The following is a 26,526-nucleotide window of genomic DNA, read 5'->3' as shown; positions in this document are numbered from 1 at the left end:
AGAATGAATAATTAGAGATCGCTACAAGAGCAATTACATTTCCAATACTCTATTCTATTTTAAATCCTCCTGTCCCCTCCGGTCCTTGAAATTATGTCTTATATGAAACCGGTCCGTGGTGCAAAACAAGTTGGGGAGCCCTGTTTTAAGCCACGCTTTAAAAACTAGACAAATTTTGATGTGTTAACAGCTCTATTGTTTACAATGACTATTTACTTCTCTGTAGATCAATATGTATTAACTTATGCCAAGTTCACACTACACGACTTTCCAAGTTGTCAGGTCACTGTACAGTTCACACTACACGGCTGGATCTCTTGTAATCAGGAGTCTTTCAAGTCGGTGTGGCTTTCACACTACACGACTGATCTACGATAGGGGGTTTCACACTACTCGATCCATCACCAACTGGAATCGCAGGCGAGCTTCTCTGGTCTCCCAAACTACATTTTGTCACGAAAACAAACACGAGAAGTGACGAGAGGTTTAATGACACTGCGTCCAAAAATGCACGTAAACAAGTAGCGAGCGATCAAAGTTTGTGTGCTGATGTGCAGCGTAAAATCAAGTAGGAAATATAAATGAATCTGAGTGGATTTGGCTACGTGAACAGCTTGGATTGTTCTATAGTGAGTTAATAAATATTTTTGCAATGCAACGTTAGTGTTATGTTTTGTAAAGAACGATAAGGTCAGAAATACTGTAAAACGTGTGTGTGCCGGTGTATTCTGATATAAACTACAGTGTATCACAAAAGTGAGTACACCCCTCACATTTCTGCAGATATTTAAGTATATCTTTTCATGGGACAACACTGACAAAATGACACTTTGACACAATGAAAAGTAGTCTGTGTGCAGCTTATATAACAGTGTAAATTTATTCTTCCCTCAAAATAACTCAATATACAGCCATTAATGTCTAAACCACCGGCAACAAAAGTGAGTACACCCCTAAGAGACTACACCCCTAAATGTCCAAATTGAGCACTGCTTGTCATTTTCCCTCCAAAATGTCATGTGATTTGTTAGTGTTACTAGGTCTCAGGTGTGCATAGGGAGCAGGTGTGTTCAATTTAGTAGTACAGCTCTCACACTCTCTCATACTGGTCACTGAAAGTTCCAACATGGCACCTCATGGCAAATAACTCTCTGAGGATCTTAAAAGACGAATTGTTGCGCTACATGAAGATGGCCAAGGCTACAAGAAGATTGCCAACACCCTGAAACTGAGCTGCAGCACAGTGGCCAAGATCATCCAGCGTTTTAAAAGAGCAGGGTCCACTCAGAACAGACCTCGCGTTGGTTGTCCAAAGAAGCTGAGTGCACATGCTCAGCGTCACATCCAACTGCTGTCTTTGAAAGATAGGCGCAGGAGTGCTGTCAGCATTGCTGCAGAGATTGAAAAGGTGGGGGGTCAGCCTGTCAGTGCTCAGACCATACGCCGCACACTACATCAAATTGGTCTGCATGGCTGTCACCCCAGAAGGAAGCCTCTTCTGAAGTCTCTACACAAGAAAGCCCGCAAACAGTTTGCTGAAGACATGTCAACAAAGGACATGGATTACTGGAACCATGTCCTATGGTCTGATGAGACCAAGATTAATTTGTTTGGTTCAGATGGTCTCAAGCATGTGTGGCGGCAATCAGGTGAGGAGTACAAAGATAAGTGTGTCATGCCTACAGTCAAGCATGGTGGTGGGAATGCCATGGTCTGGGGCTGCATGAGTGCAGCAGGTGTTGGGGAGTTACATTTCATTGAGGGACACATGAACTCCAATATGTACTGTGAAATACTGAAGCAGAGCATGATCCCCTCCCTCCGGAAACTGGGTCGCAGGGCAGTGTTCCAGCATGATAATGACCCCAAACACACCTCTAAGACGACCACTGCTTTATTGAAGAGGCTGAGGGTAAAGGTGATGGACTGGCCAAGCATGTCTCCAGACCTAAACCCAATAGAACATCTTTGGGGCATCCTCAAGCGGAAGGTGGAGGAGCGCAAAGTCTCGAATATCCGCCAGCTCCGTGATGTCGTCATGGAGGAGTGGAAAAGCATTCCAGTGGCAACCTGTGAAGCTCTGGTAAACTCCATGCCCAGGAGAGTTAAGGCAGTTCTGGGAAATAATGGTGGCCACACAAAATATTGACACTTCAGGAACTTTCAATAAGGGGTGTACTCACTTTTGTTGCCGGTGGTTTAGACATTAATGGCTGTATATTGAGTTATTTTGAGGGAAGAATACATTTACACTGTTATATAAGCTGCACACAGACTACTTTTCATTGTGTCAAAGTGTCATTTTGTCAGTGTTGTCCCATGAAAAGATATACTTAAATATCTGCAGAAATGTGAGGGGTGTACTCACTTTTGTGATACACTGTATATTATGCCCCTGTCCCACCTTTTTACACTCCTCCCCTGCATTCCCACTCACACTGTATCTTCGTTCTCATTGGCTGTTTTGCCAGTCGGGCAACTCGGATTCAGATATCTGACATGCTAGAAATCTCGCTTCGGTCGCCGAGCACTCGGCGAGCCGCTCGGATCGAGTTTTTGAGCAGTTCACACATAGCGATTGAGAGCCAAGTTTCGATCGCTGAGCAAACGCAGAGTTGCTGACCAGTCGCCGAGCAAAAATCAGGGCAAAAATCGTGTAGTGTGAACTAGGCATTATATGTAGCTTATTCTGCAGGGATTAGGTTTACAGTAAAAGAGCAAACTTTTATTTACTTTTAGTTATACAGAGCAGCTATTAAACTTTTATGTTTATGAATTTGATGACATTTTATTTTTGGCACAAGATAAATCCCAGACTCTTGCTATGTACACATACTGTAAAGCTTTATTCTCAGGGACTTGTTTACCAAAAACAAGGTAAACAAGGTTTTTTTTTTTTTTTCGGTTACAGAAGGTTCAATCATTAAAAAAACTTTGTCTGTATTTATATACACATCTGTATTAACTGTACAGGTTGTAAAATGAACAGTTTTGTGAGTTTCTAAAAATCTTTGTGTACTACAATTTTTACACCCTTTAAAATTACTACTACAGTACAAAGCAATCGCTTCCATTAAATACATTACATGGACAAAAGTATATAGTCACCCTATTCATTGTTTGTATAGGTTTTTGTATACAGTACACTATTACATGATTGTATTACATTAATGTACACCAATCAGGAATAACATTATGATCATCTCCTTGTTAAAACCTCCTCCTTGTTTCTATTCTCACTGTCCATTTTATTGGCTCCACTTACCATATAGAAGCACTTTGTAGGTCTACAATTACTGACTGTAGTCCACCTGTTTCTCTGCATGCTTTGTTAGCCCCCTTTCATGCTGTTCTTCAATGGTCAGGACCCCCACAGAGCAGGTATTATTTAGGTGGTGGATCATTCTCAGCACTGCAGTGACACTGACATGGTGGTGGAGTGTTAGTGTATGTTGTGCTGTTATGAGTGGATAAGACACAGCAGCGCCTCACTGTCACTGCTGGACTGAGAATAGTTCACCAACCAAAAATATACAGCCAACAGCTCCTCGTGGGCAGCGTCCTGTGACCACTGATGAAGGTCTAGAAGATGACCAACTCAAACAGCAGCAATAGATGACCGATCGTCTCTGACTTTACAACTACAAGGTGGAGCAACTAGGTAGGAGTGTCTAATAGAGTGGACAGTGAGTGGACATGGTATTTAAAAACTCCAGCAGCGCTGCTGTGTCTGATCTACTCATACCAGCACAACACACACTAACACACCACCACCATGTCAGTGTCACTGCAGTGCTGAGAATGATCCACCACCTAAATAATACCTGCTCTGTGGGGGTCCTGACCATTGAAGAACAGGGTGAAAGCAGGCTAAAAAGGTATGTAGAGAAACAGATGGACTACAGTCAGTAATTGTAGAACTACAAAGTGCTTCTATATGGTAAGTGGAGCATGGTTTTAATGTTATGGCTGATTGGCGTATACATTATTTTTGGCATTTTCACTACAGCAATTCTAAAGCGATAATAAAAAGTTCCGTGACATTCAGTCAGTGTTGCACTGTTACAGTTTTTATCGTCTTAGTGCTTTATCCTGATCATATCCGTCATAGCTCATACACACTGGACAGTTCCTTTTAATGCTTAATGGCTACACTGCCAATGAGTATTACATATTACAGCAGATGGTTATGTTGGTGCAGCAGACAGTGTTTGTGCCACCCAGCTCCGGGGATGTCTGATCAATCTTTATTACACTCCAAACTGTTTTACTGAAGTTTAAAATATTCTCCAGTTGTTTGTGGGTTTCTTCCAAAAACACCAAACCTGACAGTAGGTGATATAGCCACTCTAAATTGACTCAAAGTTGTTTTAATGGGATGGTGTGGGATGTCCATTAATGCCTTTTTCAAACGTGCATATTTCTAGTCCAGTGCGTGGATCTTAAACAGGATTAAGCACATAAATAAATGTTTAAAATCGTGTGGGGTGTCCATATACTTTAAGATGTGTTGGTTTATCTGATAGATGATGGAAGCTGCACGTTCAGGCAATAATCAAAGAACTGCGGGCAACAGTTCAGTGCCCCCTAGTGGTCATGGAGAATATTGTTCCAAGTGTATTGATGTTCCTCTCGTTTTAATAACTTGATCATACAAAGGAATTGTTGCCTTTGACAAGGTCTCAGAACTGACTTTAAATGCTACATACTGTTAAATATATTTATGTTTACAACTCAGTGTGTGTTTTATTTACAGTGTGTGTGAGGCAATCATTCAACAACCTGTATCTCTGTTATTTAATATACACTATATTGCCAAAAGTATTCGCTCGTCTGCCTTCACACACATATGAACTTGAGTGACATCCCATTCTTAATCCATAGAGTTTAATATGATGTCGGCCCACCCTTTGCAGCTATAACAGCTTCAACTCTTCTGGGAAGGCTTTCCACAAGGTTTAGGAGTGTGTTTATGGGAATTTTTGACGATTCTTCCAGAAGCGTATTTGTGAGGTCAGACACTGATGTTGGATGAGTAGGCCTGGCTCACAGTCTCCGCTCTAATTCATCCCAAAGGTGTTCTATCGGGTTGAGGTCAGGACTCTGTGCAGGCCAGTCAAGTTCTTCCACACCAGACTCACTCATTCATGTCTTTATGGACCTTACTTTGTGCACTGGTGCGCAGTCATGTTGGAACAGGAAGCATGAAATTGTCCAAAATCTCAGCATTAAGAGTTCCTTTCACTGGAACTAAGGGGCCGAGCCCAACTCCTGAAAAACAACCCCACACCATAATCCCCCCTCCACCAAACTTTACACTTGGCACAATGCAGTCAGACAAGTACCGTTCTCCTGGCAACGCCAAACCCCGTCGCTCCAGAGAACACGTCTCCACTGCTCTAGAGTCCAGTGGCGGCGTGCTTTACACCACTGCATCTGACGCTTTGCATTGTGCTTGGTGATGTAAGGCTTGGATGCAGCTGCTCAGCCATAGAAACCCATTCCATGAAGCTCTCCACGCACTGTTCTTGAGCTAATCTGAAGGCCACATGAAGTTTGGAGGTCTGTAGCGATTGACTCTGCAGAAAGTTGGTGATTTCTGCGCACTATGTGCCTCAGCATCCGCTGACCCCGCTCTGTCAATTTACGTGGCTACCACTTCGTGGCCGAGTTGCTGTCGGTTCTAATCGCTTCCACTTTGTTATAATAGCACTGACAGGTGACTGTGGAATATTTAGTAGCGAGGAAATTTCACGACTGGACTTGTTGCACAGGTGGCATCCTATCACGGTACCATGCTGGAATTCACTGAGCTCCTGAGAGCGACCCATTCTTTCACTAATGTTTGTAGAAGCAGTCTGCATGCCTAGGTGCTTGGTTTTATACACCTGTGGCCATGGAAGTGATTGGAACACCTGAATACAATGATTTGGATGGGTGAGTGAATACTTTTGGCAATATAGTGTACTTACCACCACTTGCAATTTGGTTTTAGCAAAGTTTTAATGACCACCCATATTTATTTTTATTATTATAATTAATAAACTGACTGGGATCAGACAGAGGTCAAGTCAAAAACATGACTCAGACGTTTGTGATCAGTGATCAGGTGTCTGATGTTCAATTTAGATTTTGAAGTATTTCAAAGTTAATACTCTTCAGTTATCGTAAAAATAAAACTTGTGTTTGTTGCTTAAATGTTGAGATCCTAAGCTGTAAAGCAGGGCAGGCTTAAAGATGGCCATAACATTGAGGGCATCTGGATTAATCAGTCTGGGATAATTTTCTCTAATGTTTCCTAATGCTTCCATCTGTGACCAAGACTTAACCCCAACTGAACATCTGTGAAGATGTGAATGAAGATGACATTTTACTATGCTTGCCATCTGAGCCTCACAACAAGAATCCCTGGGTTCGATCCCCAGGTGTCCTTTCTGTGTGGAGTTTGCATGTTCTCCCCGTGCCTGCGTGGGTTTACTCCGGGTTCTCCGGTTTACTCCCACAGTCCAAAGACATGCAAGTGAGGTGAATTGGAGATACAAAATTGTCATTGACTGTGTTTGATATAACCTTGTGAACTGATGAATCTTGTGTAATGAGTAACTACCGTTCCTGTCATGAATGTAACCAAAAGTGTAAAACATGACGTTAAAATCCTAATAAACAAACAAACAAACAAACGCTTGCCATCTAATCTGACTGAGCTTGAAAAATCTACCTTGAAGAATGGGATAAACTGCCCAAACCCAGATGTGCAAAGCAAAGCTTGTAGAGTCGTATTCAAGAAGACCTGCAACGGTAATGGCTGCCAGAGGGAATTAGGGTGAACAAAGGTAGAAGATTTTGATAACTGATTAAAATATTTACATAAATTGTTTATGGCTGATTTTGTGTAGATTGATGGGTAAAATGGCAAGTCAAAATCAAATGTTGATTGGGATATAATGTTATAGACATCATAAGTAATGTATTGTATTAAAACCTGCCTGTTTATTCCATGACCAATTCAATTTAATGTTTCTATTTAAAAAACAAACAAACATGCTCATGTGGCGCAGCGGTAAAGTACACTAGCGCACCAGAGTTGGGGTTTCGAATACATTGTATCAAATCTCGGCTCTGCCTTCCGACTGGGCTGGACAATCAGGGTAATTGGACACGACTAAATTAGGGGGGAAAAAGTGGGGGAAAATAGAAAATTCAAAAAATAAATAAATAAAAATAACCATCAATGTACATTGTCTAAGATTCCTTACATTCTTTATTTAAATATTGTATTTATCAAAATTACCCAAGTCAGTTAGTATATTTACTAAACAGTGTTATCAACCATAAGTGATTAAAACATAAAGACCAAATAGAGAGGAAAAGCAAAAGCTTTAAAAGCTAAAGTAGCCAACTAATTTGAGTTACATTCCTCTCAAAAGTAATATCACTGTAATTAAAATCTCAGAAAAAACATGCTACTTGTCCTTAATAAAACAAAACAAAACTTCTAAATTAATTCCAGAGCAAACAGGGCATAATGAGATGCAATTCCAATTTCATGACCTAAATTCATGCTGGGAGAAGCAGAATAGTCTGTTTATTACAGTAGTTTTACTGTAGCTGTAGTGTAAATTAGCCATAAATGTCCAACCTAGAACTAGATCCAGGGCAATGTTTACAATCTGTACATAGTGGTCCACCAAATATCACATGAGCCATCACCAACAATGTTATCTTACTCCTCTTCTGGGCTGGTCTGAACTTCATTAGCGGAGTCAACATAAAAAACGTCGTCTTCCAAAGTTTCTTCTATTGGTTTCATAGTCGTGGAGGTCTTGCAGGGTGGATTTTTATCTGGAAATGCAAGGCTTGTGGTTAAAAAGAGTAAAATAACATACAGTGTATATGCAGTCTAATAATCAAGGTTATAACTATGTCATGGGATGAATTGTCAACCACATGCAGTGACATAACCAAATCAAGAATACATACAAAGAAATGTGTGTGGCGAACTGTTGTGTATGGATGATGTGAGAGTTTGTTGTTTGGAAAGTGGTGATTAGATCCGTACAGGTTTGGGCAGTACTCAAACTAAAGTTACACATGCACGGTGAGGAGTTAATACTCAAATTCATTTTGCCTTGACGTGACTTTTAACAGTCACGTGCAGGTTTTTACTCCAGCGACAAATTATATAGGGTCCAGTTTAACAATATATTTGCACTAAAGCAATAATTATAGCAATAAAATCATTTTAAATAAAACAAATGCAAAAAATGTAGAATTTTTTATTACTGTTATATTTTTATAAGTCAATTTAAGGATTTAGGACCTCCTGAGCAACTCAAATGAAAACATTGTGTAACAAATATGGGGTGTAAATTAATCTGATGATTGGTATATATATATATATATATATATATATATATATATATATATATACAGTGGATATAAAAAGTGTACACACCCCTGTTAAAATGCCAGGTTTAGTGATGTAAAAAAATGAGACCAAGATAAATCATTTCGGAACTTTTTCCACCTTTAATGTGACCTATACCCTGTAAATCTCAATTGAAAAACAAACTGAAATCTTTAGGGGGAAGAAGTAAAAAATAAAAAAATAAAATTATGTGGTTGCATAAGTGTGCACACCCTTAAACTAATACTTTGTTGAAGCACCTTTTGATGTTATTACAGCACTCAGTCTTTTTGGGTAGGAGCCTATCAGCATGGCACATCTTGACTTAGCAATATTTTCCCACTCTTCTTTGCAAAAATGCTCAAAATCTGTCAGATTGCGGGGGCATCTCCTGTGTACAGCCCTCTTCAGATCACCCCACAGATTTTCAATCGGATTCAGAGATGGGCTCTGGCTGGGCCATTCCAAAACTTTAATCTTCTTCTGGTGAATCAATTTTTTTGGTTGATTTGGATGTATGCTTTGGGTCGTTGTCATGCTGAAAGATGAAGTTCCTCTTCATCTTCAGCTTTCTAGCAGAAACCTGAAGGTTTTGTGCCAACATCGACTGGTATTTGGAACTGTTCATAATTCCCTCCACCTTGACTAAGGCCCCAGTACCAGCTGAAGAAAAACAGCCCCACAGCATGATGCTGCCACCACCATGCTTCACTGTGGGTATGGTGTTCTTTTGGTGATGTGCAGTGTTGTTTTTGCACCAAACATACCTTTTGGAATTATGGCCGAAAAGTTCAACCTTGGTTTCATCAGACCATAACACATTTTCCCACATGCTTTTAGGAGAGTTTAAATGCGTTTGGATGTTTTTCTTCATAAGAAGAGGCTTCCGTCTTGCCACCCTATCCCATAGCCCAGACATATGAAGAATAGGGGATATTGTTGTCATATGTAGTACACAGCCAGTACGTGCCAGAAATTCCTGCAACTCCTTTAATGTTGCTGTAGGCCTCTTGGTAGCCTCCCTGACCAGTTTTCTTCTTGTCTTTTCATCAATTTTACAGGGACGTCCTGTTTTTGGCAATGTCACCATTGTCCTATATTTTCTCCACTTGATAATGACTGTCTTCACTGTGTTCCATGGTATATCTAATGCCTTGGAAATTCTTTTGTACCCTTCTCCAGACTGATACCTTTTGACAATGAGATCCCTCTTTGGGAGATGCTTTGGGAGCTCTCTGCAGACCATGGCTTTTGCTGTAAGACTAAGAAAATGTCAGGAAAAGCCTACTAAAACAACTGAACTTATTTGGGGTTAATCAGAGGCACTTTAAATGATGGCAGGTGTCTACTGATTCCTATTTAACATGAGTTTGAATGTAATAGGTTCATTCTGAACACAGCCACACCCCCCCAGTTATAAGAGGGTGTGCACACTTATGCAACCACATTATTTTATTTTTTTATTTTTTACTTCTTCCCCCTAAAGATTTCAGTTTGTTTTTCAATTGAGATTTACAGGGTATACAGTGTATCACAAAAGTGAGTACACCCCTCACATTTCTGCAGATATTGAAGTATATCTTTTCATGGGACAACACTGACAAAATGACACTTTGACACAATGAAAAGTAGTCTGTGTGCAGCTTATATAACAGTGTAAATTTATTCTTCCCTCAAAATAACTCAATATACAGCCATTAATGTCTAAACCACCGGCAACAAAAGTGAGTACACCCCTTAGTGAAAGTTCCTGAAGTGTCAATATTTTGTGTGGCCACCATTATTTCCCAGAACTGCCTTAACTCTCCTGGGCATGGAGTTTACCAGAGCTTCACAGGTTGCCACTGGAATGCTTTTCCACTCCTCCATGACGACATCACGGAGCTGGCGGATATTCGAGACTTTGCGCTCGTCCACCTTCCGCTTGAGGATGCCCCAAAGATGTTCTATTGGGTTTAGGTCTGGAGACATGCTTGGCCAGTCCATCACCTTTACCCTCAGCCTCTTCAATAAAGCAGTGGTCGTCTTAGAGGTGTGTTTGGGGTCATTATCATGCTGGAACACTGCCCTGCGACCCAGTTTCCGGAGGGAGGGGATCATGATCTGCTTCAGTATTTCACAGTACATATTGGAGTTCATGTGTCCCTCAATGAAATGTAACTCCCCAACACCTGCTGCACTCATGCAGCCCCAGACCATGGCATTCCCACCACCATGCTTGACTTTAGGCATGACACACTTATCTTTGTACTCCTCACCTGATTGCCGCCACACATGCTTGAGACCATCTGAACCAAACAAATTAATCTTGGTCTCATCAGACCATAGGACATGGTTCCAGTACTCCATGTCCTTTGTTGACATGTCTTCAGCAAACTGTTTGCGGGCTTTCTTGTGTAGAGACTTCAGAAGAGGCTTCCTTCTGGGGTGACAGCCATGCAGACCAATTTGATGTAGTGTGCGGCGTATGGTCTGAGCACTGACAGGCTGACCCCCCACCTTTTCAATCTCTGCAGCAATGCTGACAGCACTCCTGCGCCTATCTTTCAAAGACAGCAGTTGGATATGACGCTGAGCACGTGCACTCAGCTTCTTTGGACGACCAACGCGAGGTCTGTTAGGAGTGGACTCTGCTCTTTTAAAACGCTGGATGATCTTGGCCACTGTGCTGCAGCTCAGTTTCAGGGTGTTGGCAATCTTCTTGTAGCCTTGGCCATCTTCATGTAGCGCAACAATTCGTCTTTTAAGATCCTCAGAGAGTTCTTTGCCATGAGGTGCCATGTTGGAACTTTCAGTGACCAGTATGAGAGAGTGTGAGAGCTGTACTACTACATTGAACACACCTGCTCCCTATGCACACCTGAGACCTAGTAACACTAACAAATCACATGACATTTTGGAGGGAAAATGACAAGCAGTGCTCAATTTGGACATTTAGGGGTGTAGTCTCTTAGGGGTGTACTCACTTTTGTTGCCGGTGGTTTAGACATTAATGGCTGTATATTGAGTTATTTTGAGGGAAGAATAAATTTACACTGTTATATAAGCTGCACACAGACTACTTTTCATTGTGTCAAAGTGTCATTTTGTCAGTGTTGTCCCATGAAAAGATATACTTAAATATCTGCAGAAATGTGAGGGGTGTACTCACTTTTGTGATACACTGTAGGTCACATTAAAGGTGGAAAAAGTTCCGAAATGATTTATCTTGGTCTCATTTTTTTACATCACTAAACCTGGCATTTTAACAGGGGTGTGTACACTTTTTATATCCACTGTATATACAGTGTATCACAAAAGTGAGTACACCCCTCACATTTCTGCAAATATTTCATTATATCTTTTCATGGGACAACACTATAGAAATAAAACTTGGATATAACTTAGAGTAGTCAGTGTACAACTTGTATAGCAGTGTAGATTTACTGTCTTCTGAAAATAACTCAACACACAGCCATTAATGTCTAAATGGCTGGCAACATAAGTGAGTACACCCCACAGTGAACATGTCCAAATTGTGCCCAAATGTGTCGTTGTCCCTCCCTGGTGTCATGTGTCAAGGTCCCAGGTGTAAATGGGGAGCAGGGCTGTTAAATTTGGTGTTTTGGGTACAATTCTCTCATACTGGCCACTGGATATTCAACATGGCACCTCATGGCAAAGAACTCTCTGAGGATGTGAGAAATAGAATTGTTGCTCTCCACAAAGATGGCCTGGGCTATAAGAAGATTGCTAACACCCTGAAACTGAGCTACAGCATGGTGGCCAAGGTCATACAGCGGTTTTCCAGGACAGGTTCCACTCGGAACAGGCTTCGCCAGGGTCGACCAAAGAAGTTGAGTCCACGTGTTCGGCGTCATATCCAGAGGTTGGCTTTAAAAAATAGACACATGAGTGCTGCCAGCATTGCTGCAGAGGTTAAAGACGTGGGAGGTCAGCCTGTCAGTGCTCAGACCATACGCCGCACACTGCATCAACTCGGTCTGCATGGTCGTCATCCCAGAAGGAAGCTGACGCACAAGAAAGCCAGCAAACAGTTTGCTGAAGACAAGCAGTCCAAGAACATGGATTACTGGAATGCCCTGTGGTCTGACGAGACCAAGATAAACTTGTTTGGCTCAGATGGTGTCCAGCATGTGTGGCGGCGCCCTGGTGAGAAGTACCAAGACAACTGTATCTTGCCTACAGTCAAGCATGGTGGTGGTAGCATCATGGTCTTGGGCTGCATGAGTGTTGCTGGCACTGGGGAGCTGCAGTTCATTGAGGGAAACATGAATTCCAACATGTACTGTGACATTCTGAAACAGAGCATGATCCCCTCCCTTCAAAAACTGGGCCTCATGGCAGTTTTCCAACAGGATAACGACCCCAAACACAACCTCCAAGATGACAACTGTCTTGCTGAGGAAGCTGAAGGTAAAGGTGATGGACTAAACCCAATTGAGCACCTGTGGCGCATCCTCAAGTGGAAGGTGGAGGAGTTCAAGGTGTCTAACATCCACCAGCTCCGTGATGTCATCATGGAGGAGTGGAAGAGGATTCCAGTAGCAACCTGTGCAGCTCTGGTGAATTCCATGCCCAGGAGGGTTAAGGCAGTGCTGGATAATAATGGTGGTCACACAAAATATTGACACTTTGGGCACAATTTGGACATGTTCACTGTGGGGTGTACTCACTTATGTTGCCAGCTATTTAGACATTAATGGCTGTGTGTTGAGTTATTTTCAGAAGACAGTAAATCTACACTGCTATACAAGCTGTACACTGACTACTCTAAGTTATATCCAAGTTTCATGTCTATAGTGTTGTCCCATGAAAAGATATAATAAAATATTTGCAGAAATGTGAGGGGTGTACTCACTTTTGTGATACACTGTATATATTAAACACACCAAACAGCCATAACATTAAAACCACCTCCTTGTTTCTCTGCATGCTTCGTTAGCCCCCTTCCATGCTGTTCTTCAATGGTCAGGACCCCCACAGAGCAGGTATTATTTAGGTGGTGGATCATTCTCAGCACTGCAGTGACAATGACATGGTGGTGGTGTGTTAGTGTGTGTTGTGCTGGTATGAGTGAATAAGACACAGCAATGCTGACCTCACTGTTACTGCTGGACTGAGAATAGTCCACCAACCAAAAATATATCCAGCCAAAAGCGCCCCATGGGCAGCGTCCTGTGACCACTGATAAAGGTCTAGAAGATGATCAACTCAAACAGCAGCAATAGATGAGTGATCGTCTCTGACTTTACATCTACAAGGTGAACCAACTAGGTAGGAGTGTCTAATAGAGTGGACAGTGAGTGGACACGGTGTTTAAAAACTCCAGCAGCGCCGCTGTGTCTGATCCACTCATACCAACACAACACACATTAACACACCACCACCATGTCATTGTAACTGCAGTGCTGAGAATGATCCACCACCCAAATAATACCTACTCTGTGGTGGTCCTGACCATTGAAGAACAGTGTGAAAGGAGGTTAAAACAGTATGTAGAGAAACTGAAGTTCTACAATTACTGACTGTAGTCCATCTAAGTGCTTCTATATGGTAAGTGAAGCTGATAATATAGACAGTGAGTGTACAAACAAGGAGGTGGTTTTAATGTTATGGCTGATCGGTGTATATAGTAAATTAGCTTAATAGAATATTTGCCAATGTTGTCTCCACTGGATAATGAAATGGACTATTAACTGGAAAATAAAACCTAGGTTTCTTGATTTGAAGTACTGTGTTATAAACACAATAATTTTACAACCTTTTCCCAAAGCAACCTTGGGAAAAACAATATGTACATTGTTCATGAGCTAAGCATTAGTTACAACATATGCTGAGTTATAGGTTTGGGGCTTGATGTCCAAAATGTCAACACTGAGTGTTAATAATTAAGTCCATAACAGGTGAGGTTTTCAAAAAGTCACGCTTTCAGTACACTGGAAATGAGTTAGGGATTTCTAAAAATGGATTAAGTGAATTGGTTATATTTGAGCAGATAGCTGGGTGTTTTTAGGACTGGGGAAATGAGAGTGAGAGAAAATAGAAGTTCTTACACCCCCATCAGGCATGTTCTGAGGTCACAGCTAGAGGAGGCACAGGAGGAAATAATATCAGAAGATAGTAACATGAGCCCATATGGAAGGAAAAAACAGCATCAAACATTTAGATGATGCTAATGGACCATGCTGGAGGCGAGGGTGGAGATGAGGTGGTTATATGAATAAAAATAAATGTAATTTTTGAATGTAAAAGGGAAGATGGAAGACAGCAGTGGACATACAAAAGCACAGACAGTAAGTTGAGGTTAAAGCTACAGTACAGATTAGCATTCTCGTAAGACTTACGGACTGATGAACCAGCTGATCCCCCTCTCAGAATCTGATTAAGAACATCATCTGTGTCACTGGTGCTGGCCATGCTGTTTCTCATCTGCATCATGGAGAGCTGGGAGCACAGGCTCGGCTGCCTCTCCATCTTCTTCAATGCCTGGGATTCAGTTATTGCATGATTATAACTATAAACATGGCACCAACATTAATACTACATGCTGTATACATGGCTTGAATTTTACTTTGTAGCTCACCAGCCACTCTTTCTAGCAGTTTCGTGATTCATAACTTAATGCAAATGATTCTTGCTTGCAAGTTTCATTATTACAACATATCACTCAAAAAATATATCAGGGCCCAAATCAAGTCCCATCAGTAAATAAAGCACAACCATGACATATACAGTATATGCTTTTTTAATGTTTTTTCATACTAATTATCTTACTGCCTTGTTTGTATGTGGACATTGTTTAGCCACTGGATTTAATGCAGCTGTAGAGAACTGTTAGCAATAGCTGTGGCTGAAATCACACTAACCAAACACACTTAATAAAGGTGTGTCCACATACTTTTGAAAATGTAGCATATTCCACTACAACACAAGTCGATAAATTAAGCTAAATGAGTGGTGACGTTTCACAGTTGGCACATATGCTATGTGTAGATTATGTAAACCACCTGTTTTTAAGCTTAGTAGCAAGAGCGCTAGCACACCAGAACTGACTGGTGAACTCGTCGGTTCAAATCTCAGCTCTGCTACTGACAGGCTAAGCGCCTACATGAACAATGATTAGCTGTTGTTCAAGGGGGGTGCCGAGTGATGCAATTACAACCTCTGCTGGCTGATTAATGGTGTCTGCACAGAGACGAGGGATAATGAGGATCCACAAAAAGCTGATCCACATATGAACTCCTTTCGTGCAGGTGAAAAGATGCAGTCGGCTGCTGCACACGTCTCGGAGGGGCCGTGTGTTGGTCACGACTCCCCTCACTCAGAGTCCTCACTCAGACCTCACTGGAGGTCAACATCAGTAGAGAGGAAGCGTAATGCAATCGGGTAATTGGATACAACTAGATTGGGAGGAACAGGGGAAAAAAATAGTAGCACCATAAGGCTGCCCAACAAAGTAGCTGTGAAAGCAGAGTCACTGCCAAATCAGTGCCAAATTTTACCCACATTTGGTGACTGTTTTAAATCTTGTTTAACAATCATCATTACTGTCAGCTTACCTTGTCACTAAGAGTGGGGTCATTAAGCGAGTACAGCTTGTTGGTGATGTCCTTGCCAATAAGATACCTGAACACCTCATTCAGAAAGGAATCTGACTCCAGGAAGTACGTCAGCCTCTCTCTAGACCAACACAGGTACTTGCAGTTTTCCTCAGCTGTGATGGTCACCTGTAAATAAAGAGCAGCATGGTCAAACACATGGCTACTTGGCTGATAGAGCCGAACAGTGCAGTTCTGAGGGTAAAAATGACATTATTTTTTTATGATGGGAGCTTGTACTTTATTGATTATGTTTAAACTTAACATTGCTGACTCACTATTGGCTCCATGATTGTTAAATGATGTAAGATACTTCGGTAATTGAATAAATTCAGACAGACTTGAAGATTGAAAATAACATGTCTCATTGAAAACGTTGCTGTACCTGTGCAAAATATCATTGCAGCATACAGCTGTGCTGTGACCACACCCACACTTAGTTTTAAAAGCTTTACTTTAGTTAGTTGTAAGCGACTTCTTAGTAAATTTTATTTTGTATATATAAACAAATTTCTTTCTGATTCATAACTGATTCTTCTTTTCATAATGTACCACATGTTTTAATAGAATACATCTGGAGTGCAGGCAGGCACACAAACTCCTTATACCCAAAGCCATGCTGTTGTAGCCTGGCACTGTCTTGCTGAAATAACCATGGACTTCCAAGAAAAGACATCCCTCTGATTGCAGCATATGTCGTATTCTTGTACTACTGTCAGTTAATAAATCACAGTTTTGTTTTTTATAGCATTTTACAAAATGTTCCAACTTTTTTTGTCCAAAATCAGTGTCTGACCTTACAAATACTCTTCTGACTGAATGAGCGCTTAACAGAGGCATACTCTGAAATGTCATGGAAAGCCTTTTCCAAGAGTGTAGTGCTCATACTGCAATTGGATGTCAAAAATACTGTCCGTATAATCCATACTGTCCATTAACAATATACAATAAATACAGATAATAAAGCATACCAAAAATCCTTTTGGGTGATATTTTTCTGTTAAACTTTGTACCTGGTGCGCTTGTGTTTGACTATATTTTAAAAACGTGAAAGGAAATTATATCTTCAGTTTGAAAGCCATTACCTGGAACTTTTCTCCTCGGTTCATCTTTGTTGATCTGAACTCCGGGGAATCAATGAAGGCATTGGTGTAAATGTTGTGAAGAAAATGGCCACGGTAGGACACCTTCATTCTGAAACAAACACACAGATTGTTGTGTGAAAAATGCAAGATATTGTACAGAAATCCAGTAAATCATATAACCAGTGGTCCAAGTGATCCAAAAACAAATCTTTTGTGTTATCAATCACGTAACAATATATGCTAAAGATGGCCTGTGGTAATGGAGTCAGTGCTGCTTGTTTATGTGTCATATGCAGCTAGTTATTATTTGGTCACCACTTTATCCAGGCTAGTCAGTCCATCTGCTAACCAATTCAGACCAAATATGCCAAACTTCACCCAGACTGCAACCAAAAGACTCAGGATGCTACCTGCTGTGCCTTAATGCCACTCAGAAGCAGTTCTCACATACTTTATTTTGTGAGAACAATTAAGTTTATTGTGACCGTGATGCTTAATTAAATTGTTTGGGTTTTTTTTAGCTGCACACTTGTTTTAACAAAAGTGTGTTAATCTGCATCTCAAAAGCAAAATGTGCATTCATATAACTATATATATTCAATAATTACCCGAATTCTACACATTTGTGTAGAAACATTACTTAAGCAAAATGACCATGACCTTAAGAACATAAATACTGAAAGAAATCAAAATAATCAGCCTACAGGATAATATTCCTCACAAACTTAGTGATCATATGCAGTACTACTACTCTCTAGGAGTCACATACTTCCCCTTGAGGAGGATGCTGAGGCGCTCGTCGACTGACGTCTTATCCTCGGCAGCATACACTTGGCCTTTCTTAAGGGTTTGGATGGTGCAAAACTGACCGGTGAGCCTCTGGAACAGAGCTTGCCGCACATGCAGGGGCTCAAACATCCGCTTGTACACTGAACTGAGCTCCCTGTCAATTTTAATCTAGAGATGAGCAACAAGACAGCATTAATAGCAGTGAAAAACAAGAATGCTTGTCATTTTTATCAGCAATTTTAAAAACAAAAATGATACAGAATTTGTGTCTGCAAAAAAGATCAATGAAATGTGAAGGACACATCATTTCCAGCTAGGTTCTAAATGATCATGAAGCTTCAATGTACTGCACCACCAAAAAGGTGTGCAAGTCAGGGTTTGCTTCCAGCAATTAAATAATCACAGCAATTTGTAGCAAATGCCTTTAGTACTTTTTACACTATTTATTATAGACACCTATAAAAATTTCTCTCAGGCACTTACTAATCTAAAACTAATCCACATCTGTCACAGACAAGCTTAAAAGACCAGACGCCAGGCTGCGGCTGCATGCAGTCCTGCTCTTAAACAGAAGCATTTGTCTTATTCACTCAACCAGTGAAGCTGCATAGTGTGCACTAATGTGCAGCGTGAGCAGATAACTTCCAAATAATGGGATTTTAACAATGATTTAATTCATAAGTTTACATGCATTTGTGTTTATTATCCAATCTGAAACTGGAAAGATTCTTAATGTACACAAGCAAGTCAGTAATTACATTAGTATTAGTACTCGTTGTACATGATTATTATAAGTAAAAATACAATTATCAGTCTTTGTGGCGTGGCCTTATTACTGACAATAATTAATTACACCAATTAGACTAAGTGACAAGCATTACAAATGGGAAAAGCTCATTACAGATTTCCCATAGCGAATCATAGATTTAGGAACATTGTGTGAAGCCATTTTTCAGGCAGTAAGAATTGCCTGTAAGTACAAAGTACACAAAAGGAATAAAAAAACACCTTAAATGTCACCTTATGCTAAGAGGAAATGTGTCCGGACGCCCCTATTTTCTTGCATGACCTAACAGAAGTGTTCCAATCATTCAGCAAAAGAGGATACAGGCAAATAAATGAGGTGGGCTAAATAAATAAAACAAAGCAACAAATGAAAAACACAAAAATATTGCAACGCCTGTGAAAGAAATCTATAGTACCTCTAAGAAACCCAACTGAACACAGGAGGGTGAATATGTGTAATACAGTAACAGGAGATGAGGTCTGAGCCCAAGTCATTGGAGCTCTGCAGCAACGCTAAACACTACAGCGCTCACACTAGAAAGCAACTAGAAAGCAGTTAAATTTTTTTATTCACTGATTAATAAATTATGTAATGTTTACTTTTCTTCTCCTAGGTTATACTGGGCTGTATTTGAAACAACATTTTGCCATCCTAGACACTCAGCTAGCACAGTGGTAAATTACACTAGCCCACTACCACCGGAGTGCAAAGGAAACTGGTCGCACAATGACCAGGATATAGCAGAGGTTTGTTTGTCTGTTTATTAGGATTTTAACATCATGTTTTACACTTTGGTTACATTCATGACAGAAACGGTAGTTACTCATTACACAAATTCATCAGTTCACAAGGTTATATCAAACACAGTCCTGGACAATTTTGTATCTCACTTGCATGTCTTTGGACTGTGGGGGAGAACATGCAAACTCCACACAGAAAGGACCCGGACCGCCCCACCTGGGGATCGAACCCAGGACCTTCTTGCTGTGAGGTGACAGTGCTATCCACTTAGCCACCGTGCCGCCCTATAGCAGAGGTAAAACATTCTTTCACTGACAGCTCAGTCTCTGAATATGATAATAGATATTACACCCCAAATGTCTTTTCTGCAAAACAGTACAAACGTCTTTTTGCTTTTTTTTGTGTGCGCACTATACTTGTGCAGTGATTACTTACAGGCCTTCGTTTATACAGCAGGTAGAAGAAATGCATGAAGTTCATTATGAGGAAAACTGCATTCCACACCATCACATCCAGGGTGCATCTGAACAGTGCAGTCCATATTATAAACAAACAGCATCCTGCAAAAATCACAAGTCGTTTTTTGCATTCAACAAAAGAACTTCTCCATTAAGCTCTTCTCTAACAACTCATTGCATGAGTTTAGATTTAACCTAAAGATAAGGTCACAGTCACAAAATTAAATAAATAAAAATATAATAAATAAAAAGCAGTTCTTTCATGATCTGAAAACAGCAGCTACATGTGATTTTTAATTTCTGCTAGCTTGATGATATTATTATTATACACAATGATAACACTTGTATAATGCATGCAAGGTTGTGCAGTACTATTGTGAAAAGTATGCAGTTTAAAAATGGGTAGTATGCAGTACGGCTGGCACAGATCCGATACTCTGTATCGGTATCGGTCCAATATTGGCCCAAATCACTAGATCCGATGTCGGAAAGAAAAAAAACATGTAATACGATCCAATACTGTTGCTTAATGTAAATAACACTTAATGTAAATAAGGCCATTCAGAAATTAAAACACACTGATCTACTTTTAGTTTACTTCTTACTTTTAGCATTTTAAAAAAATCATCTACTACTGCCACAACTAAAAACACTGTTTTACGATGTGTCGTCCAATGTGTCTACAATTGGAAGATGTGAATGTCAGTCAAACACGATGGACCAAAATGAATTGCTGCAAACTTTAATTTTATTAAAATCTAGAGATATTACAACACCCTGCTGGATTTTGAAGAGGACATCTGTTGCTAAACAGGAAATGGTGTAGTGGTGTAGCAGTAATGGATTAAATTTCGTTGAGGATGTGAGAGGTCTCCAAGCCAGGACAAGATAGATACATTTGTTTATTTTTTATTATTTAATTGTTTCATTTTTATTGTTTATGAATAATATTTTTTATTATTTATTTTATATATGTTTTCACTGCCGCTTCAAGGTGTATTCTTGAGAGTTGATAGATCTAGAATTTTATATTTAAATTATTATTTATTTGTTAAATACAGATAAAGTTGCACTTTAAATTTTAATTTAAATGTTTGTATGGTGCTGTGGGAAGCCAAAAATACTGCTAAATGTTAATAAAAACAGCAGTTTTGCATAAGTGTGATGTTGTAGGGTCTGTATTTATTCCTTTAGAATATTTGTTTCACAGTCTGAGCATTGTTATTAAGATAGCTAGTTTAACCATGGTGCATTGAGACATTTATTGTTACTGCTTAGTTGTTTGAGAGGAGAAATGACAGCAGAGGGCGCTCACACCCACCTGCCATCAGCAGAAGCCTGAGCAGGATCATGTGCAGACCCAAGGTGGTGGGAATAAGCAGGCCCACCACTAAACTCAGGTTGCCCAGATGAAAGAGCAAGTGGTGGACCTTCTCCCAGTCCTGGCAAGTTGTGGAATTTGATGCCAGATCCAAAGAACCAGAGACTGATGGTGAGGTCACAGCCATGGCTGACATCTTGGCAGGCAACAAACTGGAGAGGAATTATTACAAACAAAACAAGTATGAGTTTTAAAACAGTTCTAAAATGAGTTGCATATAGTTTATCATACACCGATCAGCCATAACATTAAAACCACCTCCTTGTTTCTACACTCACTGTCCATTTTATCAGCTCCACTTACCATATAGGAGCACTTCGTAGTTCTACAATTACTGACTGTAGTCCATTTGTTTCTCTACATACCTTTTTAGCCTGCTTTCACCCTGTTCTTCAATGGTCAGGACCCCCACAGGACCACCACAGAGCAGGTATTATTTGGGTGGTGGATCATTCTCGGCACTGCAGTGACAATGACATGGTGCTGGTGTGTTAGTGTGTGTTGTGCTGGTATGAGTGGATAAGACACAGCAGCGCTGCTGGAGTTATTTAAATACTGTGTCCACTCACTGTCCACTCTATTAGACACTTCTACCTAGTTGGTCCACCTTGTAGATGTAAAGTCAGAGACGATCGCTCATCTATTGCTGTTGTTTGAGTTGGTCATCTTCTAGACCTTCATCAGTGGTCACAGGACGCTGCCCACGGGGCGCTGTTGGCTGGATATTTTTGGTTGGTGGACTATTCTCAGTCCAGCAGTGACAGTGAGGTGTTTAAAAACTCCATCAGCGCTGCTGTGTCTGATCCACTTATACCAGCACAACACACACTAACACACCACCACCATGTCAGTGTCACTGCAAAGCTGAGAATGATCCACCACCTAAATAATACCTGCTCTGTAGTGGTCCTGTGGGGGTCCTGACCATTGAAGAACAGGGTGAAAGCAGGTTAAAACAGTATGTAGAGACACAGATGGGCTACAGTCAGTAATTGTAGAACTACAAAGTGCTTCTATATGGTATGTGGAGCTGATAAAATGGACAGTGAGTGTAGAAACAAGGAGGTGGTCATAATGGTCATAATCTGGCCGAAGGCCTGGGATGGATTGGCACCTTGTCCAGAATATTCTGCTTTGCGCTTAGTGTTTCTAGTTGAACCAGGACTCACTGCAACCCTTACTGATATAAAAAGGTTAACGCTTTTGCTGGCAAACAGATACAATATCAATGACTTCATTAGGTTTATCCCAATGTACACAGCAGATCCACTCAAGCTCCATCAAACTGGATGGCGAGCATTGGCACTCAAGGACTTTCAGAGACTTGCCCCAAGACTTGAGAGCAAAGGCACTTCAGTGTTGTTTTGGCAGTATGCTTCAGGTCATTATCATGTTAAAAGGTGAACTGCCATACACCGATCAGGCATAACATTATGACCACCTTCCTAAATGACTGGTCTGCGGCTATGCAGCCCCATACGCAACAAACTGTGATGCACTGAGTATTCTGACACCTTTCTATCAGAACCAGCATTAACTTCTTCAGCTATTTGAGCTACAGTAGCTCGTCTGTTGGATCAAACGACATGGGCCAGCCTTCGCTCCCTACGTGCATCAGTGAGCCTTGGCCACTGACCCTGTCGCCGGTTTACCACTGTTCCTTCATTGGACCACTTTTGATAGATACTGACCGGGAACACCCCACCCCACTCGCTCAAATCCTTACGCTTGCACATTTTTCCTGCTTCTAACACATCAACAAAGGATAAAATGTTCACTTGCTGCCTAATATATCCCCCCCGCTAACAGGTGCCGTGATGAAGAGATAATCAGTGTTATTCACTTCACCTGTCAGTGCTCATAATTAGGGCTGAAACGATTCCTCGAGTAATTCGATTACTAAAAATGATTGATTCAAATTTTTTGCATCGAGGAATCGTTTATCCCATACACCGATACACAGCTCACGGTGTTCCGCACGGACTTTCACTTTTACAACGCGATTACGCTGTGTGCAGGTGGTTCGCGGCAATTAAAAATTGGACGTTAATAAAAGTACGTACATCTAATATGCATTACAACAGGACTGATTTTGATGGGGGGCTGTGTCTTTAAATATCCGTAAGTTTGGATTTACGTGTGCGCGAGTGTATCAGCTTCACTGTAATGCGAACAGAACTGAGTGTGATTGACGGTGGAGTTTTAAAACTACATGAACTTCTGAATTGTTTATTTACTAAAGTCAGATGTAACGCTGGTTAAGTATCACAATCTAGGCTCTAAATCGCTGTACTAAACAGAAATACAAGAACATGAACGATGCGGGGGGTCACACCTGAAGCTTCACTAACTAAACTGCACAAGCAACAAAGATTGTTTATAAAGTTTAACACGTCCAGAACTGAAGCAGTCAGGACCAGATTTGTGATTTTAAAAAGAATATCCAACAATAACAAAAACAAATGAGGTGAATAGACTCCAAACAAAATAGTGTAAAGTTTAAAAACCTGCACATTTTGTTCACATTTGTTTTTGTTTTTTTGCATGTTTGTTTAATTAGTGAAATAATATTTTGTGACTTGTGAACATCTCTGGGGTAACTCACATCTGAGTGCAACCTAAATTAACGGTATTCCATACATGTTTACTGATCCTGTACACTCCCCCGTAGGTACAAGTTAATATGAGGACACAACAGTTTGTGTCAGTCAAATTAAGAATAAAACTTAATGTTTACTGACTGTCTCTTGGTATAAAACACTGGTAGTATTAACAGTAATCCGCACAGCGCAGGTTAACCTTTTCCCTACATAAAGACTTAGTTTTTAAATTTCTCCCCTGTTGTTTTTTCTGTGGCTAATATACACTAAATGTCATGGACAACAAACAAGAAGATATGCACTTTGCAGTAAAATTAATCTAACCAGAATTTATTAATTATGAAACACAATTAGCCTTAAAAAAGAACTGCTAGGAACAATGTACGGAATGCCGTTATCTTACATTAGACTATATAATCGATTATTTTAATAATATTCTTTTAATTAAAACAGCTTTTTACAATAAACAGGACTTCCTTTTTTTACTGTAATTATTATGAACTCGGTTGTAAAGTTCACTGCTTGAATCATGTTTACCTCTATGTGATGTACGGAACACCGTTATCTTTAGGTTTTATTGCTAACAAACGTAAACACACCTCAGCAGTAGAAAACTGAAACTCTTACCGTCTCACTGCTCAGCTGAACGATGTTAGCAGAATGGCTGTGTTTGTAAGAAAGCGTTGTTGGAGTTAAGTGAGAGTATATTGGGAGAGCTGAGGAGAGTTGGGGGCTGCACAGTGTGAGCGGCGCATTCCAGCCTCCTGACAGCCATCGACTAAAATGGGCAAGAACCGCACACACTCTCAGCTCAGCGACGGTCCCGCGCCTCGTGAACGCGCACTATACACTCTGTTCACCGCTAGAGGGAGCTGATCTGCTGCCAGCCTGCACAAGTCACGTCATTCAACATTACAAGTGCTTGTTTTATTGTAAATTTAAAGCCATCTAAAGTCCAGAACAGAGTCAAACAGTTTTACTCCTTGTTATAACTTTATAATATAAATAAATATACATTTATTTCTAAAACAACTTTTAAAAACAAATTACAGATATCTTAAGAGATACATGCAGCTGTATGACAAATTGATTCTTCTTTTATACTGTTGCTGGGTGATTTGACTATGTGTTGTTGTACTGTGATCATCGTTGTTTGTTTTCAATGTCTTATGTAAATTTGTTTGTATGATTGTTCCTCAAGAGGCTTTGCCTTTTGCCAGGCTGCCATTGTAAATAAGAAGCAGTTCTTAATGACTTGCCTGGTTAAATGAAGGTTAAATAAAACAAAACACAGATATCCAAATAAAAATAAAAATAATAATAATAATTAAAAAAAAATACAAAAATGAAAGAAAAAATTAATTATGGCACATGGTGTTAGGATGGTTGGAAGTTTCAAATTGAAGCAAAAAAGAAAGTGTGAGAACATGCCTTTTTATTTACTAAATGCAATAAATGTTTTGTGTTTGTGATAGGTTCAGTTATAATGTTATTAACATACATTTAATGTACTGAGGTGTGTTTCCCAACAACGATTGATCTTAGCAATTTACGAACATCCTAAAGATCGATGTAACTCTTAGAACGACAATTTTGCGAGTTTCCCCAAAAGTAGTTCTTTGTTGACTCCGCCAGTCGAAAACTTAATCAACGATTACCATACAATTTATCATTATTATATCACAAAAAGCAAATAATTCATAATAACCTTTATTCTTTATATTACTGGTATAAAAACAATACATTTGCAATTGCTATCTATTGCAAATCAAGCCTATAAATAAGCTCACAATTAACCTTTCATGCATTCATTCAGAAGCATGGCAAGTCTACAGTGCAAACGGGGGCACAATTCAGGAAAGAGAGGGCTAAGACAGGTGGAGGTCAGTTATCTCCAACAGGCTTTACTGTGGAAGAAGAAGCAACACTGAGAATATTAGGCCCAACAGCCACTGAAGGCATATCTAGAAGAGCAGATGCATGTTTAAAGTTCCAATCTACCCATCTGCCTTTTTCTGCACAATCCAGTCAAATGGCTCTACCTGATCAACAGGACATCATGGCCAAGCAGCTTTCAATGGTTCAAGTTATAGCTAACCAATGCCATTTATTTCTTTGGCAGTTTATACTGCCCTCTAAACAAGCATTTAATTTATTTCATTTAGATGTGTACATCAACAAATGATCTCATGTTCTTCAATACAGTTAAATGATCTTTTCAAGTGAATGAAATGATTAAACTTTGAAATACAGCACTGCATATATATATATATATACTGTATATATATATACTGTATATATATACACATATATACACACACACATTTATGTATATATTAGCCATGCATAATTCAAATATATATACAAATGTACATTGTCAGCTCAGTTCTTGTTTTAATGTTTTTGTATGTTTCTATTACTTTGTTGATTGTGACATTGCACAATATTATTTTATAAAGGTGCTGTTGCCGCAAACTTCAAGTTATAGGTCAGACTACTCGTAATTCTAAAAAATAAAAAAATCCTGTTGACAATTTATGGAACCTCTATGTAAAACCTTTTTTGGAAACTGTGCCTCCTAGAATCTTCTGTTATAGTAAGAGCATTTAACTGTAAAAGTGTTTCCAATGGGGCAAAACAAAGAACCCAATATGGTGCTGAACAAGAAATGGTTTGT

The 26,526-nt window shown here is 40.0% G+C and overlaps 1 protein-coding gene across 1 annotated transcript; it reads right to left on the bottom strand.

The window, feature by feature from the left end:
- Window positions 1-7,296: 7,296 nt before the first annotated feature.
- bves (blood vessel epicardial substance) lies at window positions 7,297-24,521 on the bottom strand. The gene is made up of 8 exons (XM_062992182.1): window positions 24,477-24,521; window positions 21,190-21,401; window positions 19,846-19,970; window positions 17,863-18,050; window positions 17,094-17,202; window positions 15,970-16,137; window positions 14,755-14,896; window positions 7,297-7,842 (listed from the first exon to the last, which is right to left on the bottom strand). The coding sequence occupies exons 2-8, from the start codon at window positions 21,383-21,385 to the stop codon at window positions 7,724-7,726; spliced, it is 1,047 nt and encodes a 348-aa protein (XP_062848252.1). The 5' UTR covers window positions 21,386-21,401; window positions 24,477-24,521; the 3' UTR covers window positions 7,297-7,723.
- Window positions 24,522-26,526: the final 2,005 nt, after the last annotated feature.

This window comes from Trichomycterus rosablanca, chromosome 3 (assembly GCF_030014385.1).
Source record: "Trichomycterus rosablanca isolate fTriRos1 chromosome 3, fTriRos1.hap1, whole genome shotgun sequence".
Taxonomy (NCBI): Eukaryota; Metazoa; Chordata; class Actinopteri; order Siluriformes; family Trichomycteridae; genus Trichomycterus; species Trichomycterus rosablanca.
This window is presented reverse-complemented; position numbering and strand designations above follow the sequence as displayed.